General features: G+C 42.9%; 1 protein-coding gene across 2 annotated transcripts in view; it reads left to right on the forward strand.

Annotated features, from left to right (window-relative positions):
- Positions 1–22,405, forward strand: part of FAM204A (family with sequence similarity 204 member A) — a 127,518-nt gene that overhangs the window by 1,651 nt on the left and 103,462 nt on the right. For both annotated transcript variants that reach the window (XR_003942080.1, XM_030202633.1), the window contains exon 2: positions 4,578–4,849. Coding sequence is in view for 1 of the 2 variants with exons in the window: in XM_030202633.1 (XP_030058493.1) it covers positions 4,586–4,849 (264 nt within the window). In the remaining variant the exon portion in view is untranslated. The remainder of the gene's footprint in view (positions 1–4,577; positions 4,850–22,405) is intronic.

Raw genomic sequence — 22,405 nt, forward strand, 5'->3', positions numbered from 1 at the left:
TCATCACGTCTTGACGCGAGGGCGGGACAGAGAGGGAAGTCTCTACTGCACATTTGCAGGTGAGTCGGTCACTTGCCATTTATATGTTTGATTGTATCTTTACTCTGAAATGGCATAAGTCAAGAAAATTGTAAGCCACATTGAGCCTCCAAATAGGTGGAAAAATGTGGAATATAAATGCAATAAATAAAATAATGAGAGACAGGCAGTTCTGGAGTTTAATCCCATTTTAGTTTTAAAAGCTTTTAAGCTGGAAAAGCTTTCTTATGGGTTCTGGAGGCAGGAGGAGAATGAAGTGCCTGCCTACAAGAAAAAGCTGTCTCAGGGCCTCTCCCTCATCACAATCTGCGGGCCTACCTTTTGGGAAACTGTTGTTTCAAATATAATTAGGGCTACATTTTGATTAACACTTTAATTCCATTAGTGGAGGAGTAGCCTAGTGGTTAGTGTAGCGGACTTTGATCCTGGCGAACTGGATTCGATTCCCACTGTAGCTCCTTCTGACTCTGGGCAACTCACTTAATCCTCCATTGCCCCAGGTACAAATAAGTACCTGTATATACTATGTCAACTGCTTTGAATCCACAGAAAAAAAAAAAACACAGGCAGTATATCAAGTCCTGTTTCCCTTTCCCTATTTGAGATTCTACATGGAATGTTGCAGTTGCTACTATTGGAGATTCTAGATGGAATGTTAAAGTTGCTATTCCACTAGCAACATTCCATGTAGAAGCCTGCCCTTGCAGATCAGCAACACAGCCGCGCAGGCTTCTGTTTCTGTGAGTTTGACGTCCTGCACGTACGTCAGACTCACATAAACAGAAGCCTGCCCGGCCGCAAGGGCAGGCTTCTACATGGAATGTTGCTAGTGGAGGAGTATCCTAGTGGTTAGTGCAGTGGACCTTGATCCTGGGGAACTGAGTTCGATTCCCACTGCAGCTCCTTGTGACTCTGGGCAAGTCACGTAACCCTCCATTGCCCCTGGTACAAAATAAGTACCTGAATATATGTAAACCGCTTTGAATGTAGTTGCAAAATACCACAGAAAGGCTGTATATCAAGTCCCATTTCCATTTCCCTGCATTGGGGAAAAAATAAATAACATATCTTTTTAATTGCATGATTAATTGTGATTATAAAGTTTAATCAAAATTCAGCCCTAAAATATTAAAGAATAAAAAGTAATGAAAATATAAAAAATACAGATTGAAAAATTACAGGTAGGGAATCTAAAACAGCATGTAGAAAGTTATAAACAGCCTTGCAGTTTTCAGAGCCTAATTCAGAAAAGCAAGCCTAAAAATAATATCTCAAAAGGTAGCATTCGGTTTGTGTATGTGTATTGGGTGTGTGTTTAGCTTTTTTGCCACTATACCCTGCTGTGATGTAATTTGAATGTGTGGATAATACATTTCTCAAATATATGTGCATTTACAGTATGTGTTTATATAGTAACATAGTAAATGATGGCAGATAAGTTACCTGTAAGGTCCATCCAGTCTGCCCAACAAGATAAACTCATTTTACGTGGTATGTGATACTTTATACCCGAGTTTGATTTGTCCTTGCCTTTCTCAGGGCACAGACTGTAGAAGTCTGCCCAGCACTGTTCTTGAACTAAACGTTCTGAAGATTCTGGAATCCTAAAGAGTTACAAGATTCTGGAATCCCAATTAGTAGCAACATTCCATATAGAACCCCAAAGAGTAACATAGTAAATGACAACAGATAAAGACCTGTACCATCCAGTCTGCCCAACAAGATAAACTCATTTTACATGGTATGTGATACTTTTATATGTATACCCAATGCCTGCGTATAAATAATCACATCTACCTTATCCAGAAAAATAAATAACAGTTGGGAGGAGGAAACAACACATGTGGGGGTGGACAGCATAGATGACTTTACAGACAAGTCTCTTGCAGGCCAAAACTGGGTAGATAATGACTTTTTTGGCCATACTGGCCATACTGATACTTAATAGGGGATTCTCCCATCTTTGTATAGCCATACTGGGTCAGACCAGTTGTCCATCTAGCCCAGTGTCCTGCTTTCAACATTGGTCAGGCCAGGTCACAAGTACCTGGCAGAGTCCCAAATAGTTTGCGTCTTTTTGCCTGGTGCTGCCTAAGTGTAACAGTCTGCAATTTGCTCAGCGAACGATCTGAAAATCCTCTGGAAGCAGGTTTGTTTGAACTGAAACGCTGTGCTCTCTTAGTGGGCGTCGGGAGCTCTGTTTGATATGCAGCGCTGTGCTATTGCTATATCAGTTAAGTACTAGGTTGCTGACCTCTGGTTTCTTTGTACAAGTTTTATGTAAAAGTTACATAAATTCAAACTAATAATTTAAAAATAAAACTTTATTCCAGTATAAGAGGCAAATGATTGATACACACGATATGCTGTAGATCTGGAATAGCTTAGCGCTATAGGAGATCACATAGCCTGTTGAGTTTGCTTTATGATGCCTCCTTTCTGGTTATTTTTGAGCCTTTTGGTAATTTAATTTTTTGTTTCTCTCCACTGCTGTTCAGTTGTGTTCACTCCTTTTGCTGTTTCATCTTCTCATTGAGGAGTGACATTGTTCCATTACATATTTTTGTGAAGTCCCAAATAGTAGTAACATTCCATGCTACTGACCCCAGGGCAAGCAGTAGCTTCCCCTCTATCTGTCTCAGTAGTAGACTATGGACTTTTCTTCCAGGAACTTGTCCAAACCTTTTTTAAATCTAGATAAGCTCTAAACCTCTTTGCTGGAAGATGTAGTAACAGTAGTTAGGAGGGAATATTTTTTCACTCTACAAGTAGTTGCTATTTGTTTGAAAAGTATTTCCATTTAGCTTCATTGAGTGTCCCCTAGTCTTTGTACTTTTTGAAAGAGTAAAAAAATCAATTCACTTTTACCCATTCTGCACCACTCAGGATTTTGTAGATTTCAATCATATCCCACCTCAGCCATCTACTTTTCAAGCTCAAGAGCCCTAACCTCTTTAACTTTTCCTCATATGAGAGGAGTTCTGTCCCCTTTATTATTTTGGCCACCACTTTTTTGAACCTTTTCTAATTCTTTATCTTTTTTTGAGATATGGTGACCAGAAAAGGGTGACGAAAATGATAAAGGGGATGGGAATCCCTGTGAGGAAAGGCTAAAGCAACTAGGGCTCTTCAGCTTGGAGAAAAGACGGCTGAGGGGAGATATGATAGAGGTCTATAAAATAATGAGTGGAGTGGAACAGGTAGAGGTGAATTGCTTGTTTACTCAAAGTAGTAAATTGCTTGTTTACTACAAAGTAGTAAATTTAAATCTTGGGACAAAATTTTTCTTCACTGAACGTGTAATTAAACTCTGGAATTCATTGCCAGAGAATGTAGTAAAAGCAGTTAGCTTAGCGGGGGTTTAAAAAAGGTTTGGATGTCTTCCTAAAGGAAAAGTCCATAGACCATTATTAAAATGGACTAGGGGAAAATCCACTGCTTGGATAAGCAGCATAAAATGTATTGTACTTTTTGGGGATCTTGCCAGGTATTTGTGACCTGGATTGGCCACTGTTGGAAACAGGATGCTGGGCTTGATGGACCTTCAGTCTCTCTCAGTATGGCAATACTTTATTTACTTATGTAGAATTGAACTTGATACTCAACGGATACAGAGTCATTATAATATTTTTGATCTTATTTTCCATCCCTTTTGCTAATAAATCCTAGCATCCTGTTTGCTTTATTGGCTGCCACCACACACTGGACAAAAGATTTAAACGTATTATCTACAACACCTAGATCTTTTTCTTGGATGCCGACTCCTAATGTGGACCTTAGCATTAATTAACTATGATTTGAATTTTTCTTCCCAATGTGCATCACTTTGCATTTGCAAAACATTAAATTTCATCTTCCATTTGGATGCCCAGTCTTCTAGTTTCTTAAGGATTTCCTGCAATTTTTTCAGTCTGGATGTGTTTTAACAATTTGGAATAGTTTTTTGTATACTTCAGATTTAGCCATCTCACTTGTTCCGATTTCCAGATCATTTATAAATATGTTAAATAGCACCGGTTCCAGTACAAATCCCTGTGGCACACCACTATTCACCCTCCTCCATTGAGAAAAATGGCCATGTAACCCTACCCTCTGTTTTCTGTCCAATAACCAATTCCTAATCCAAAGAAAACATTGCCTCCTATTCCATGAGTTTCTGCTTTTCTCAGGAGTCTTTCATGAGGAACTCTGTCAAAAGCTTTCTGAAAATCTAGATACACTACGAGACCTATTTTCAAAGTACTTAGACTTAGAAAGTGCTTTGAAAGTGAACCCTTACATCAACCAGCTCATATTTATCCACATGTTTATTCACACCTTCAAAGAAATAAAGCAAATTGGTGAGGCCAGACTTCTCTTGGCTGGATCTATGCTGACGCTGTCCCGTTAAACCACATATTTGTGTTTTTTAATTTTATTCTTTATAATTTTCACTATTTTGCTTGCCATTGAAGTCTTTTTTTCGTTCCCATTCTGTTAAAGAGTCTCTTTTTGTAGTTCTTGATCTATTTTGATGTTGTGTTCTCTTCACTTTCTAGGCTGTAGAATGTGGAGTGGACTTCTGCCTCCTGGTCTGAATGAAAGTGATATTGATTTAAGTTCTGAGGATGATGAGAATACATCAGAGGACTTCATCTCTTGTACTAAAGAAGAGAAGGGAGACGACCAGTCTGCTATTGAAGCCTTAGATTCTCAGCCAGATGGATTTGCAAGCACTGCTGACACACAGGGCACTAATAGAGCAGCAGAGGCAAAAAGGGAAGGAGAAAACCTAGCATGCCCTTCTGGAGTCCCTGCAGATATGTGGAATGTTAGTATCCCTCTATTCTGTGAGCAGACTTGAAAAGCTTTGTGAAGGCAAATTTTAAAAGCAGTGTAGATACTGGAATTTAGACGTCTAGGTTGGGACATCCCAAATTCTGCTAGCATTTTAGGAAAAGATCTGCTGATGTAGAGCATTTTCTAAAATTCACTTGGTAGTGTACATGTATGTTCCGTGTACATGTATGTTCCGGCTACATGTGGTGGCAGCATCTGTTTGCTGATAATAAATCTCTACAGCATCGACAGAAGCAACTTGGCAACATATGTGTCCATAGGCTGCACATGTACATGTTTGTATATCACAGTGCACAGTTGCGTATATCCACTATTTTAGAAACCTACATATGTGTCACAGAGCCTGATATTATAAGCAATTATTGCTTTAAGGAGGGACAAAAAAAACACTGGAGGATTTAAGAGGGTGACTTCCCCTAATTTCTCTCATAGAGTTCTGTACAAAATGAACACCTTTAGATAAGCTAGATGTCCCTGGGAGCAGCTGTAAATCCCGACTTTTATCTTGGAGAACATAAATGTGCATTCTCCTTCTGAAATGGGGAGCGACATGTAAATTGAAATCCCACCCAGATTATGCCCCTGTTATAAGCACATATGTGCGATTTGAATGTATATATCCCATGCTTTTTAAAATCAGGATTTGGGTTTGTACGTGATATACGTGTCAAACTGTTGGTTAATTGATGTCCAAATTGTAAACAGGGCTTCTAAAACAACCACTGTGGTTTTTAATCTTCTGCCATTTTCTGATTATTTGTCTAACAATTTAAATCTCTGTTCCTCAGCGACCCTCCAGACCGGTCAAGACGCGTGGGTTATGTCCTCCTACCAGCAGAGGGAGACTGAGAAAACACTAAGCTTTTGAAGCCTGTATATATAACCTGTGCAGAACCTCCACTAGCCAGTATTTTCTCAGTCTCAGCAGAGGTAGCAGTTGACAGCCTGTGCAGTCTCCAATAATCTGGTGAGGTAGTTTGTCATTGGGTCGTAGGATTTTTTCCTTCCAAACTTTATTCTGTTGCAGTACCCTGTACGTGTGTGTAAAAAAAAAAAAAAAGTGCTTTGGGGCCCTGGGTCTGGTGGGGCCCAGTTTTTCCCCCTGGGGTGTTACACCTATGTTTGGGTCCCTCCCCCTGTGCTGCTCTCTATTTCTGTTGGCTTGGCAGCTTTGTGCCTCGGCTGCTTTCTCAGTATTGTAGCCTTGAGTGCCTTACAATTTCCAGATGCCAGAGTTAGAGTACGATGCCTTTAAGGTCAGTTATTCTATGTCATTTTGCTTGCCAGCTTTGTGCCTCGGCTGCTTTCTCAGTATTGTAGCCTTGAGTGCCTTACAATTTCCAGATGCCAGAATTAGAGTACTGTGCCTTTAAGGTCAGTTATTCTATTTCGTTTTGCTTGGCAGCTTTGTGCCTCGGCTGCTTTCTCAGTATTGTAGCCTTGAGTGCCTTACAATTTCCAGCTGCCAGAGTTGGAGTACTGTGCCTTTAAGGGCATTTATTTCTTTATTTTCAGCGGACCGAACGGGGGTTTTGATTCCTTGCTGGAACGAGAGAGCAGCGCTTTCTCCAGTGCTTTTGCAGTGTGAGTGAGTTTTTGGTTTGGCGCGTTTGCGGAACAGCTTTTCCCTTCCCTCGTGGTTTATGGCGGCCCAGCTCCTCCGATGTCGCGCGTGCTCGTGGCGAGGGGTAGAGGCGCCGGGCGCTCAGTGTAGCTTTGCGGTGCACCTATAAAGGTGGCTGCGGCACCCCCCGACTTGACCGCGGAGGGATCGATGGTGTCGGGAGTCTCCGGGTCAGCGGGAGCGTAGGCAGGGCCGCTGTCAGCGGGAACAGTTTCGGCGGGAACAGCCGCCATCTTGAGTCTGACGCGGCCCATGGAGCCGGCTGGTTTTGGGCCTGCGGCCTCCGTTTTTGGCACAAAAGGGCCTAATGACGGTCCAGGAATGGTGGGCTTTCCTCCAGATTTTGTCTGGACGCGGTATCAGGCCTGGAGATCGGGACCCCCCCTCCCCCCCCCAATTGGAAGAGGGGGCTATTTCCGTCTTGGCTGAGAGACCACGGTTAGAGTGGTCAGAGGACAGGCAATGTTTTTCTCCTGTAGCTGCAGAAGCTGCGCTTAGTGATCTGGGGGAGTCAGATGGAATTGACGGCTCTCAGGAGCAGGATTGTTGGATTCCTGGAGAGGATCCTTCAGTAGTGCGGATTTTCCATAGAGATGAGCTGTCAGAACTCATAGATCAGGTGTCGTCCACCCTTCAGTTTGGTCCTGAGGTGGCGTTGGGGGAAACTGTCCAGGATCCGTTGGTGAAGGGCATTCAGCGTCAGGCGTGATCCTTCCCTATGAACAAGGATCTCCGGGAGATGATTTGTCAGGAATGGGATTTGCCGTGTAAGGTGGCAAAGGCAATGGCGAGGCTTTATCCCCTCCCTCAGGACGATAGGGATTCCTTTAAGGCTCCCACGGTAGATGCAGTAGTGACGGCAGTAATTATAGCTACGGCTATCCCGGTTGATGGAGGAACGGCTCTCCGTGATCCTCAGGATAGGAAGTTGGGATCTTTTCTCAAGCGTAGTTTTGTTTTGTCGGCTCTAGCCCTGCAGGCCTCGGTTTGTGGGGGTCTGGTAGCTCGGGCATGTTTTCGTTGGGCCGAGAAGCTCCTGGATGATTCGGTAGATGTTGGTTCTTCTGGGGGTCAGGAGTTAGCCGACTTGGACATGGGTTCATCCTTTTTGTCTGAGGCTTTTATGATTTGTTGCCTACTTCAGACAAAAAATATGGCTATGGTTGTGGGTCTCTGCCACTTAAGGGAGCTATGCTCTTTGGAGAAGATTTGGACAAGTTAGTGTGAGGTCTTAGTGATACCAAGGTTCTATGGCTTCCAGATTTTCGGTTCAAGGCAGGGGCCAGAACTAGTTCCTCTCGGGGACGGTTTAGGGAGGCTCAGCGGTATAGGCCGGGCAGATCGAGTGGGACCTACCCCTAGCTGTCTGTTTGTCCAATTTAGATTGTAAGCTCTGTTGAGCAGGGACTGTCTTTTCATGTTAATTTGTACAGCGCTGCATAAGTCTAGTAGTGCTATAGAAATGTTTAATAGTAGTAGGACCTCTAGGGGTCGGTTTTTCCAGTGCACACAGTTCTTTCGTGAGAGTCGTCGCGGAGGGCGTGGCTTTTCCGCGGGAGGTTAGTATTCAGGCCACAATTCCCAATGAAGGTGTGCGGGCTCAGGCTCTGGTGCATGTTGGGGCTCGGCTGAGTCTGTTTTACCAGAGTTGGGCCCAAATCAGGTCAGATCAGTGGGTTCTCAAGGTGTTTCGAGGCGGATGTGCGCTGGAATTCGAAAGCTGTTCTCCCGAAGTGTTTCTGGAATCCCTCTGTCGGTCTTGGAGCAAGAGGGCAGCAGTGAGGGACACTCTGCGGTGGCTGCTCGCGTTGGGAGCCGTGGTTCCTGTTCCTTCAGATCAGCAACGCTCAGGGTGCTATTTGATCTATTTTGTGGTCCACAAGAAAGAGGACACTTTTCGTCACATTTTAGATCTCAAAAGGGTCAATGCGGCACTCAAGGTGCCCTCTTTCCGGATGGAGACGTTGCGGTCGGTCACTGGTGCGGTCAGGAAAGGAGAGTTTCTCACTTCCCTGGATTTGATGGAAGCTTATCTTCACTTTCCTTTGTGCAGCCTTTTGGTTCCAAGTTACAGGGTCCGATTCGTCGGTTCCTTGCAGAGAAGGCGCCGACGGCCCGTACTTATCGTCAGGTCCTTGGCTTGATGGCGGCGACCATAGAGGTAGTTCCGTGGGCCAGGGCGCACATGCGTCAGGTACAGTCAGCTCTGCTCAGTCGTTGGTCCCCTCTGTCGCAGGACTTGGAAATGTGTTGTCCGCTGTCGGTGGCCCCTCGTCTCAGTCTCCGCTGGTGGCTCAGTCCGCGCAATTTGGGAAAGGAATGCCGTTGGAGTCCCCACAGGGGTGTTAATGGTCACGGATGCCAGTCTGCAAGGTTGGGGGGCACATTGTCTCAGTCAGGTAGCTCAAGGCCGGTGGTCTCGGGCAGAAGCAGAGTGGTCCATCAACCGGCTGGAAACTCGGGCCATTCGGGTGGCGCTCCAGGCCTTGACGTCGGTGGTTCGCCACAAGGCAGTCCGAGTGCTCTGTGACAATGCCATGGCAGTAGCATATGTCAACCGTCAAGGGGGGAACAAAGAGCCTTGGCGGCGCAGTTGAACTCATCTTCAGGCTCTCTTGGCAGCGCATGTGGCCGGGGTAGGTCACATAGATGCAGATTATCTCAGCAGGCACACTCTAGATCCCAGAGAGTGGTCTTTTCTTCGGTCAGTGTTCCAGTGAGTTGTGTCGGTCTGGGGACTTTCGGTGATCTTAGGGCAACGGCTCGCTATGCGCAAGTTCAGAGATTTTTTTTTTTTCAGTCGCTGAAGAGACCCTTGAGCGGAGGAAATCGACACTCTTCTGTTGCCTTGGCTTCGGGAGTGACTGTATGTGTTTCCTCTGTGGCTGTTAGTCGGTCGAGTAATATAGCGCATCGACATCGTCGACCATGGTATGGAGACCTGGTGCGGTTGGCAGGGGCGGCAGCCCTGCCTTTGTTGGGATCAGTTCTGTGTCAAGGCCCGATAATCATGCCGGATCCGGCTCGGTTTTCGCTTATGGCTTGGCTCTTGAGCGGCACAAGTTGAAGAAGAAGGGGCTTTCGTCCAGTGGCTTTGCTACGATGTTGAGTTGCCGTAGACGATCCACTTCCTTGGCGTATGTCCGGGTTTGGAGAATCTTTGAACACTGGTGTGAAGACCATCGAGTTCGGCCGTTTCACTCTTCGGTGGCGGAAGTTTTGGAATTTTTGCACGATGGTGTTGATAGAGGTCTGGCCTTGTCTACACTGAAGGTTCAGGTGGCAGCTTTGTCATGTTTTCGTGGGAAGCTTCAGTGAAAGTCCTTCGCGTCTGTGCCTGAGGTAGTGCGTTTTTTGAAGGGTGTTAAGTTGCTGCGTCCGCCTCAGTGACGGATGGTGCCTCCGTGGGATTTGAAGCTAGTTTTGGATGCTTTGATCAGGCCTCCGTTTGTGCCTCTGGTATCGGCATCTTGTAAGGATTTATCTTTAAAGGCGGTCTTGTTGGTGGCGATTACTTCAGCACGGAGTGTTTCAGAGCTTCAGGCTTTGTCTTTTAGGGAACCATTTTTGTCCTTTCTGAGGGAAAGGTTTCGTTGCGGACGGTGCTTTCCTTTTTTGCCCAAGGTGGTTTCCGAGTTCCATGTTAATCAGGTCATCTCTCTGCCAGTGTTGGGTGATATGGCTGGAGATTCGGAGCAGCGTGGTATTGCCAAGCTGGATGTCAGGAGAGTTTTGAGTTATCTCTCTGGAACTCAGGACTTCAGAGCCTCTGACCGTTTGTTCGTTCTTCATGGTGGCCCAAAGAAGGGTGCAGCGGCTCCTAAGGTGACCATAGCACGGTGGTTGAAGGAGGCGGTTGCATCTGCTTACTTGGTGAAGGGTCCTGTGGTGCCTAGGGGCTGGTCTGCTCATTCCACTAGGGGAATGGCAGCCTCGTGGGCGGAGAATAGTATGATTTCTCTGTTAGATATTTGTCGGGCTGCGGTTTGGTTTTCGTTGCATTCCTTTGTGAAGCATTATAGGATTCCTGTGCATGCAAAGGACGAGGTGCGCTTTGGGGCAGCAATTTTGACCTCTGGCCTTAGTAGGTCCCTCCCATAAGTTAGTTACTGCTCTGGTACGTCCCACGCGTCTTGACCGGTCTGGAGGGTCGCTGAGGAAGGTGAAATTAGATCTTACCTGCTAATTTTCTTTCCTCTAGACCCTCCAGACCGGTCAAGAGCCCGCCCTGTCTGTATTGGAGGCCAGGAGGTGTGTTTGTTGGATAATTCTTGGCTGCTGTAAATTGTTGTTTCTCTAATTGCAGACTGTTTATTTCTGTTTTGTGATAGGAGTCCGGGACAGGTGGGGCTCTTCTTTGATAGTCCACCTGTAGAAGCCCAACTGTTTTATCAAAGGCAAAGGAACATGTTTCCGTAAGAGCAAGCGGAAGATGTTTCTTGTTTTTGCAGTTTACTGTGACCACGTACAGGGTTGCTAGTTGTTGTTAGTGTTTTTTGTTTCTCTGCTTTGTCAGGGGTATACTGGCTAGTGGAGGTTCTGCACAGGTTATATATACAGGCTTCAAAAGCTTAGTGTTTTCTCAGTCTCCCTCTGCTGGTAGGAGGACATAACCCACGCGTCTTGACCGGTCTGGAGGGTCTAGAGGAAAGAAAATTAGCAGGTAAGATCTAATTTCACCTTCCTTGACTAACACTCCCTGATCTTTCAAATAAACCACAATAGGATGCCCAGAAACGGCATTCTTAGAAGGCTAATGAAATGGAGAACAGGTCACTTGGGTGTCGTATCCTTCTGGGAACCTGTTCCAAACCGACTTATCCTCACTACAGTGTGCATCATGGCAGGGGAGCGTTTTCTGTGTTGTCATGTTGGGGAAGAGACTGGGAGCAGTTCAGTGCATGATTGTAATACTGATATTGTAATCCACCTGGGGTCAAATGGTTTGGCCAACAATAGCAAGTTTGGAACACACAGAGCATTCCAGGAGCTTGGAGAAGGACTGAAGTCTTTGGTTCAGACTGTAGCTTTTTCTGAATTTATTCCTACATATGGTTATCAATAGAAATCAAACAAAATAAAACATGGAAAAGAAAATAAGATGATACCTTTTTTATTGGACATAACTTAATACATTTCTTGATTAGCTTTCGAAGGTTGCCCTTCTTCGTCAGATCGGAAATAAGCAAATGTGCTAGCTGACAGTGTATATAAGTGAAAACATTCAAGCATTACTATGACAGTCTGACAGGGTGGGAGGATGGGGGTGGGTCGGAGGTATGCATGGGGACATCAAAGCATATCATTGATATTCTAACAGGATGGGTGTGGATAGGTGAGGGGTGGGGTGATCAACAGAGACATACAGCTTTATGGTTTATAATGGGCTAGGAACCCCAGGTCCTTGTTAAGTCCTTTCTGTTGGGTGTTAAAATATTCAATCATTCTGACTTCAAAGGTCTTACGTTCTTGTATGGTTTTAAAGTTACCTTTCAGGATTCTCAGTGTGAAATCACTGGTACAGTGTCCTGGTTCTGTGAAGTGCTGTCCCACTGGGGTGGGGGCCCTACTGGCTGTATTGTTCATGTGATGTCTATGTAAATTGAATCTTGTCTTAAGCATCTGGCCTGTTTCTCCAATATAGCATCCTTCGTTACATTTTTTACACTTTGATGTCCCCATGCATACCTCTGACCCACCCCCATCCTCCCACCCTGTCAGACTGTCATAGTAATGCTTGAATGTTTTCACTTATATACACTGTCAGCTAGCACATTTGCTTATTTCCGATCTGACGAAGAAGGGCAACCTTCGAAAGCTAATCAAGAAATGTATTAAGTTATGTCCAATAAAAATGGTATCTTATTTTCTTTTCCATGTTTTATTTTGTTTGATCTCTATTGATAACCTTTAAGAGTGGACTAACACGGCAACCACACTCCTCTACTTTCCTACATATTTATTTATTTATTTATTTATTTATTTGTGACTTATATCCCACATTTTCCCACACATGCAGGCGCAATGTGGCTTACAGAGAATTAAATAAGAGTACAGACTTAACAGTTTAGGCAAGCATAAAGAAGTAAGTAGGAGGGAAGAAACTAACAAAGTGAACTAGATAGGGTAAGGAACAAGGGATGCTTTAATCAACATGGTAAATTGAGGGGTAAGTCTTAGCAAAGAGGAATGTCTTTAACAACTTCTTAAAAAGGGCATGGTCCACTTGAGTTTTAAGGTGACGAGGTAACATGTTCCAGTATTTGGGACTCCAATAACGGAAAGACGAGGCAAAGATTTTCTTATATTTAACTCCCTTACAATTCGGAAAATGGAGGTGGAGATAGGACCGAGCAGCAGGGTTGGCATTTCTAGGCGGAAGATCGATCAAGGGGAGCATGTATTCCGGAGCAGCCCCATAGATGATTTTATGTGTTAGGGAGCAGATCTTAAAAGCAATGCGCTCCTGTACCGGCAGCCAATGAAGTTTAAATCGCAGGGGGTCGGCGTGTGCGAATCTCCTTTCGTTTAGGATGAGCCTCGCCGCAGTGTTCTGAGCCGTTTGGAAAGTTTTCAATAAGGAGGCCTGGCAGCCCACATAAATACCACTACAATAATCCAGGTGGGATAGGACGAGCCAATGGACAAGGGTACGAAACAAGTCTCTGGGAAGGAGGTATCTGATGCGTCGAATCCTCCACATGGCCTGGAACATTTTTTTGGAGACCAAGTGTACATGATCAACCAGCTGGAGATGTGAATCCAGATGCACTCCTAAAAGTCTCAGGCTGTTTGCAATCGGGAGAGCAGAGCCCAGGACTGGAAGCATTGTATCAGTTACATGAGCGTGCGTGGACGAGAGAATGAGACAATGTGTTTTTTCCCTGTTCAGCCTGAAGCGGAACACCCTGGCCCATTGTTCTAAAGTGGAGAAACAGGCATCTATGAGGTTGGCAACTTCTGATACTGTGGATTGAAAAGGGATGTAGACTGTAATATCATCCGCATAGATGAAAGGGTTAAGGTCCAGATTTGCAAGTGCTGTGGCTAGAGGCATCATCATTATGTTGAATAGGGTAGGTGAGAGGGGAGAGCCCTGAGGGACCCCACTGGAAGCATTCCACGGTTCAGAAGTGTGGGTATTCACCATGACCTTGTAAGACCTTGATGTCAAGAAACCCTTGAACCAATGCAAAACTGGCCCTCCTATTCCAAAAGAATACAGTAGATGGAGCAGGATTTCATGATCCACCATGTCAAAAGCACTAGACATGTCAAATTGTAGCAAGAGAATCTTCCGTCCTACAGATAATTCTTGTCGAAAGTTGGATAAGAGGGTAACCAGGACAGTCTCCGTGCTGTAATGAACTCGAAAACCTGATTGCGAATGATGGAGGATATCAAAATTAGTCAAAAAGTCATTGAGCTGAACATTGACCAGACTCTCCATCAGCTTGATAACTAGAGGTATCGAAGCCACTGGGCGATAGTTAGAGATGACATCTGGCTTGATCTTTAAATTTTTTGGGATTGGGGTGAGAAGGATGTTTCCATGACCTGACGGGAAAAATCCTGCGCTTAACATATAGTTAAGGTAACAAGTCAGTTCCTCAATGTAACATTTTGGTGCGACTTTTAGGAGATGGGTCGGACATACATCTAATCTGCAACTTTTATTTGTGAATTTACGTAGAGCAGCAGTTACTTTGTCGGGTATCAGGCGATTGAATTTGATCCAAAAGCGGTCAGCAGGGCAAGCACCCGAAGGCACATCCAAGGATGCCAGAAAGTCATCCACATCAGAGAGGCAGCTGACTGTTGAAGACCGCAGGGTAAGAATTTTCTCCTTGAAGTAAGATCCAAGTTGTGTAGCTGAGGGAGAATGAACACTGGAGCGTTCTAGCTTGCGAGTATCTAAGAAGGTGTTTAGTAGTTGATATATCTGTCGGATGTCCCGGCCAGCCGCCTGCATCTTAGTTGAAAAGTAGGTGCGCTTTGCACATCGGATGGCGTGTTTATATTTGCGGTGACTATTTTTCCAGGCCTCCCGAGCCTGATCAGATTTGCCTTTTCGCCAAGTTCTTTCCATACGTCGTACCTCACGTTTCAAAGCTCTCAGGTCTGTTGAGTACCAAGGTGATAATCTACGAATGTACGAGGATTTGAGACACGGGAGCAATTGTATTCAGCACTGCATTGCAAGTGTGATCCCAGTCAGTGAGATAAGTGGGCGAGGATGGTTGCAGATCCAAGCCGTGACTATAAAGAGACCTCCAGAACAAGCTGGGATCAAGATGGAAAGGGAGAGGGAAAACTACAAAAAAAAGAGGAGTTCAATAAGTGGCTTCAAGGCTAATGGAAAGAAGAATGTTTTAGATACATAGAAGGATGGGGCAGTACTTGAAAAATAAGAGTGTACTGTAATGATGGGCACAAACAAAGAAGTGGGAAAGTGGACCAATGACTCCAGGGAGCTGTGACTGTGGTTATACACAATGAGTAAACTTTAATGTAGACTCGACACAGCACTGTGTTTCGGCCACAGGCCTGCCTCAGGAGTCTAGAAAACATATAAACAAATTTGTACATATAAATAAGTTGGCTGCCGAGGGTATATCTGGGAAAGGAGTGGATGTTGAACCGTTCATAGTAGAAAGCATTTATAAACATGTTGAAAATGAACGTGGACAAGGTTATGGAGCTGGGTGGGATACATCCCAGAATACTGAGGGAGCTCAGGGAAATCTTTAATAGATCTTTAGAGATGGGAGAGGTTCCTTGGTATTGGAGACAAGTGGATGTGGTCCCTCTTCACAAAAGTGGGGACAGGGAAGAAGTGAGAAAATACAGGCTGGTAAGTTTCACAGTGGTGATAGGAAAAATAATGAAGTTGCTTCTGAAGGAAAAGATAGTTAACTTTCAAGAATCCAGTGGGCTGCAGTATCTGAGGCAACATGGTATTACCAAAAGGAAATCCTGCCAATCGAATCGGGTTGATTTTCTTTGGATGACCAAAGAACTGGATGAAGGACTTGTGTAAGGTGTAATCTACTTGGACTTCAGCGAAGTCTTTAAGACTGTTCCTCCCAGAATAAGCTGAGAGGTTTGAACTTAGGACCCAGAGTGGTGAACTGGATTGGAGACTGGTTGACCAACAGGCAGCAGAGGGTTGTGGTAAATGGAATCAGCTCGGAGGAAAGGAAGGTGAGTAGTGAAGTGCCTCGGGTTGGAATTGGGACAATTCTGTTTAATATATTTGTGAGACACAATGCCGAAGGGTTAAGAGGAAAAGTTTGCCTTTTTGCGGATGACACGAAGATAGCTAATGGAGGGAGGGAGTAGAAATCATGAGACGAGATCTACAAAAATTAGAAGAAAGTTCAAAGGTCTGGCAGTTAAAATCCAAAGGAGATGTATGAAATAGGAGGCAAGAGACTGATGGGCACAGCTGAAGGAGAGGGACCTTGGGGTGATGGTGTCCGAGGATTGCAAGGTGATGAAACAATGTGACAAGGCGGTGGCTGCAGCCAGAAGGATGCTAGGCTGCACAGAGAGAGAGATATAACAGGCAGAAGAAAGGAGGTGTTCATGCCCCTGTACAAGTTGTTGATGAGGCCCCACTTGGAATATTGTGTTCAGTTTTGAAGGCCATATCTTGCTAAGGATATAAAAAGATTTGAAGTGGTCCAGAGGAAGGTGACGAAAATTGTATGGGGTTTGTGCTACAAGATGTATGAGGAGAGTCTTGGTGACCTGAAGATGTATACCTTGGAGGAGAGGAGAGACAGAGGTGATACAGACATTGAAATATTTGAAAGGCATTAATAGATAAACAAACCTTTTCCAGAGTTGGGAATTCGGTAGAGCTAGTTTACATTAATTTATGCTGCAGGGGGGTCAACTCAGGAATAACGTCAGGAAGTACTTTTTCATGGAGAGGGTGGGAGATACCTGAAATGCTTGCCTGTGGAGGTGGTGGAGATGAAAATGGCAACAAAATTTAAAAATGCATGGGATAAATACAAAGGAATCCTGTATAGAAAGAATGGAACTAAACAAACTTAGCGGTAATTAGATGAAAACTCCAGCAATGCGGAAGCAAAGCCAGTGCCGTGCAGACTTGTGTGCCCTGTTCCCTGATCATGGTTGGACAGATTTGGATGCGCTGGAGTGGGGCTTTGATGACAGCTTTGGTAATGGGAGAATAAGGCCTGTGATGGGCAAACATTTTTACAGTCTGTGCCCTGAAAATGACAAGTATGCATATGTAGTATCGCATCGTACCTTTTGCTATGAGCTTTATCTTTTTGGGCAGGCTGGATGGGACTGTACAGGTCTCTATCTGAACTTAGAAGGAAAGCAATTGAAAAACCTTTAGTGGGACACATGCATGCCAAATGCCACATACTTGATGATTTGCGCTTTGTGTTATGTAGATTTAGTTCTCACTGGAGAGGAGGGGATATTGATAAACTATTATTACAGGAGGAGGAGAGATTTATATTTAAATATAATACTGTGATGTTGAATGGATTAAATAAACCAAAGGAAGTGAAGCAACAAACGAATGAGAATTCCAAGGATGTAGTATAAAACTGTTTTATTCTCTCAAACAATTCCACTCGCATAGTAGTGTGTAACAGACTTCACACGGCTGTGTTTCGACATCCATATAGATTAAATCAGGAGTCTGATCTTTCAGGGGGTTTTTTGTGATCATCAAAAAGGACTCCTTTTTGTGTTTGTTTTTGAAAGATTTGATTTTTTTATCATTGAATTGGTTGTTATTTTTGCATTCAAGATATGTTTTATGCATATTTATATATTAGTTAATTTATTTTCAGTTGCCTTTTTTATATAGTTTTAATCATATTTATGGATAAATTGGCCTTATTTGTGGTTTTATAAGTGCTCTCCTGTGGTCATTAGCACTTCCTAATTCCAGTGACATCATTTTTATCATTGGAACACATCCAAAATGGCCTCTGGAATACATATTGCTTTAAACTTTTTTTGGGTGTCTCTAGCTTTTAGCACATCCTAAAATCGCTAGTGCACCTTAGTAAACAGGGCCCTTAGCAGACAGTTCTCTTGGGTTTTATCATTGGTTTTCAGTTTTATGAACAATTGTAAGATCTTTTTTTTTTTTCTGGAGTTTATAATTGAGTAATCAGTCTTACACTTTTTAAGCACTTTTTGTGCATCATATCCATCTAATTTAGAAGCAGTTTTAAGTGATCATTGTTGGTTTTCAGTAGGTTTTATTTTTTTTTTTTTAGAGATTTTTCCAGCCATTCACCTTAGACCACTATTTAGTCGGCATTCTAAACAGTATTACATAGAGGCATATTTTCAAAGCACTTTGGGTGGCTAAGTTCCATAGGTTTCTATGGAACTTTGGGAGGCTAAGTGCTTTGAAAATGAGCCTGATAGTAACATAGTAGATGACGGCAGAAAAAGACCTGCATGGTCCATCCAGTCTGCCCAAGATAAACTCATATGTGTATACCTTACCTTGAATTTGTACCTGTCTTTTTCAGAGCACAGACCGTATAAGTCTGCCCAGCAGTATTTCCCGCCTCCCAACCACCAGTCCCGTCTCCCATCACTGGCTCTGGTACAGACCGTACAAGTCTGCCCTCCCCTATCCTCACCTCCCAATCACCACCCCCTCTTCCCCCCACCTGCTCCGCCACCCAATTTCAGCTAAGCTTCTTTTGTTCTGCCGATTGAGACAAAGTGCTGCCACTCTGATTTGAGTTCCTGTTCTGACATAGGAGGTTGTCAACGATGAGTACCTTTCTCTCTCTGATGTAGATTTTTTTTTAATTCATTGTTTCCAGTTTTTTATCCTCTGCAGCTCAGGTCAATAAAAGATTTTTATGTACCTGTTTTTAGGCTGTCTTGGATGCACAATTGCTAATAAGGGAGAGGTTTGTTTTAACTCCCTTTTTGGTTCTTTTACCACCCTGTAGTCAAAATGATGTATGTGATGAGGGTGGTTTGCTCAGGTAATGATATCACCTCAGCCTGCTGCGTTCTGCACTAGTTCAGAAGCATTTTGTATAACTTATGCAGTTTGTTCTCCACTGTTTTGCATGTTTTGGTCATTCATCATTTTATTTTTATTTTATTTGCTGCATTTGTACCCCACATTTTCCCACCTATTTGCAGGCTCAATGTGGCTTACACTATGTTGCAAAAGGTATAATCATAAACAGAGTAAGAGGTATGGTCTAATTTAACATATTACTGTGTAAGAAATTAGGTAGATAGGTCAGTAGAATTATTTACATAACACAAAATAAACCAGGTAAGATATAATGACCAATAGTGATAATGTGATTAACATAATCAAATTAGAAGGGATCAGTATTAGTTGGTTTTAGATGTAGAATGGAATCAAGTCATTAAGGAGGATTTTTATTGTAAGTCTCTTTGAACATTTTTATCATACTATTCCTTTACCATTCTTTCTGGATATTATTATGGTTATTACTATGGTTATTTATATGATTTATTTGCATGTTTTTACTCTAGATGCATACTATAAATGATATCGGTTTGTTGTTTTATTATTTATATTTTTGATTTTAGTTTGATTTGTATGTCTGGTTTAACAGCTGTAACCTCTGACGCAGCCTTTGGGCAAAACATGGCCACCTCAAGTATTGTTTCAATAAATTATCTTCTTCTATGGCTGTTGGTCTTTTTCTTTTGTTTGCTGTAACACCAGTAATTAAGAAGCAAAGCCAGTGCTGGGCAGACTTCTGTGGTCTGTGCCCTGATCATGGGTGGACAGATTTGTCTGGAGTGGTTCAGTAGCTGGAGAACAGGGCCAGTGCCGGGCAGACTTCTACGGTCTGTGCCCTGAAAATGAACAAATCAAGATCAAGTATACATACTAAATATTATACCTTATACTAAGAGTTTATCTTGTTGGGCAGACTGGATGGACTGTACAAGGCTTTATCTGCTGTCATCTACTATGTAAAACATATATATATAGTTTTTTTTAATTTGGATTTTTGCTCACCTTTTTCAGTAGTAGTAAGGTGAGTTACATTCAGGTACACTGGGTATTTATTTCAACTGTCCACCTCTGGATGTCAAGACCAATGTTCTTTCTAACCACTAGGCCACTCCTTCACCTGTTCAATTAAAAATGGAATCAAAACCTTCCCCTCTTAATTCCTCACTAGCCATATGCCATTGCTGCTTCTACAGAATATGAGTGAACAAAGCCATCCTGGAGACTTTTTTAAAAAGCCCTTAACTCAGTCACTAAATCTAATGCCAAAGTGATAGGGGAGAAACAAGCCTGTGTGCAGACATATCTGTATGGTACATTATTTTACTTTGTAATGCGTGGAAAGTGTGTCCCAAGCCAAAATCAGAATAGACCACAATGAATATTCATGAGAGATTTTCATGCAGTGGAGGCAGTGTATACAAATGTCTCTCATGAATATTCATTGTGGGTTTCCTGAAAACCTGACTGGCTGGATGGAGGGCCTCCAGGACCAGCTTTGGGAACCACGGAGTTATACAAAAGTCCTTAAACCAATGAGCTGGCTTTGTGGCTTTTAATCACGGGGAGCTTTTAGGGGCCCTTAAGCTGCGGTAAAAAGCTCCTTCTTATGCGGGTATTTCTTGTGCGCTAAGGCCATTTTTACCACTGCTGTAAAAATGGCTTTTAAAAAAATAATTTTTTTTTACATTTTAGTATTAATGACCATGTGCTAATATTATACACAATAACTCTGTTGTTGGGATCATATTTTCAAATATAACCTTTAGTGTGCCCGCAAACCAAAAACATTCAATCATAATGTGTAGAAATAGCTATGGACCATCAGTAATGGGATTCCCCAATGACTCAAGAGAATTCAGAGTACACTATGATTTTCATCGCTTCAATAAGGCAAAAATATTTTCATTCAATTTATTTTCCATAATATAGAAACTTTTAAAAAATAACTTTTTGTTAATATATAAAATCTGAAATTCCTTATCTCAGTAGTGAATTTTCAAAGGGGAATCAGTACTGACGTGTGTTTCACCATTAAGCTGTTTCAGGGCGCTCCGCTATGAATCAAATTACAATCGTTAAAAATCTTCCAAGTAAAACATTTATCAATTCTTCAAAGGTGCATAAACATTTTCCAGCTGTGATATCCATCCTACTTACTATCTGTAAATTCATCCATACCTTTCACCATACTCCTTACTGGTTCATGGATTCCCCTGCAAGTGAGAACATGGCCGCGGCGTTTCACTGAGTTCACATAATCTTCAATCACCAATCAAAGGACTTGATCAAATTGGTGAAACCCATTCAGTTTCTTTAATAAGGCCATCTGATTCCACAGTTTGAAGTTTAAATTTTCAATGTTTCTCTTTATAATTAAGACAAGGTTCTAACAGCTTGATGGCGAAACATGTTGGCACCGATTTTTAAAAAAATAAAAAAAAGTTTCTCTTATGGAAATAAATTGAAGATATTTTTGCCTTGTTGGACCGATGAAGATCTTGGTGTACTTTGAATTCCCTTGATTCTACTACTACTATTTAGCATTTCTATAGCGCTACAAGGCGTACGCAGCGCTGCACAAACATAGAAGAAAGACAGTCCCTGCTCAAAGAGCTTACAATCTAATAGACAAAAAATAAAGTAATCAAATCAATTAATGTGTACAGGAAGGAGGAGAGGAGGGTAGGTGGAGGCGAGTGAGTTTGGGGAACATCATTACTGAAGGTCCATACTTAACATATTCCCCTGGATTCTACATAGCGCGCGCCTAGTGATCTGTGCTGAAATCGGCGTGGATTCTATAACACGCATAACTTAATTGGCTTAACAGGCTAATCAGTGTTGATAACAGCTCTTAAGCAATAATGAGCAGTAATTGTCAATTCGAAATTTATGCGCACAGCGCGCTAGGTGCAATCAGTAATGCAGTGCACCTAACTTCTAACACGTGCAGGCAAAAAGGGGTGGGGAAATGGGCATTTACTGGGCATTCTGAAATTTACATGCATAGTTATAGAATATGGTGGCCCAGTGTGCTTTTTGTTGGTATAAATGGAGGCGAGTAGTTTTAGGCGCTGACATATCAACTAAGCATATTCTTTGTACCGTGCCTAAAAACCCACCTTTTTGATGCTGCTTTTAACTCCTAACCCATACTTTTCATTCCCACCTTAGTAATTCCCTTATCTCTTATTTGTCCTAATTAGATTGTAAGCTCTTTCAAGCAGGGACTGTCTCTGCATGTTCAAATGTACAGCGCTGCGTAAGTCTTGTAGCATTATAGAAATAAGGTTCCAGGGGAGATCCGGGAAATTATAGACCGGTGAGTCTGACATCGGTGCCGGGGAAAATGGTAGAGGCTATTATCAAAAACAAAATTACAGAGCACATCCAAGGACATGGATTACTGAGACCAAGTCAGCACGGCTTTTGTGTGGGGAAATCTTGCCTGACCAATTTACTTCAATTCTTTGAAGGAGTAAACAAACATGTGGACAAAGGGGAGCCGGTTGATATTGTGTATCTGGATTTTCAAAAGGCGTTTGACAAGGTACCTCATGAAAGGCTACAGAGGAAATTGGAGGGTCATGGGATAGGAGGAAATATCCTATTGTGGATTAAAAACTGGTTGAAGGATAGGAAACAGAGAGTGGGGTTAAATGGGCAGTATTCACAATGGAGAAGGGTAGTTAGCTAGTGGGGTTCCTCAGGGGTCTGTGCTAGGACCGTTGCTTTTTAATATATTTATAAATGATTTAGAGATGGGAGTAACTAGCGAGGTAATTAAATTTGCTGATGACAAAGTTATTCAAAGTTGTTAACTCGTGACAGGATTGTGAAAAATTACAGAAGGACCTTACGAGACTGGG

The sequence above is a fragment of the Microcaecilia unicolor genome, chromosome 5 (genome assembly GCF_901765095.1).
Source record: "Microcaecilia unicolor chromosome 5, aMicUni1.1, whole genome shotgun sequence".
NCBI lineage: Eukaryota > Metazoa > Chordata > Amphibia > Gymnophiona > Siphonopidae > Microcaecilia > Microcaecilia unicolor.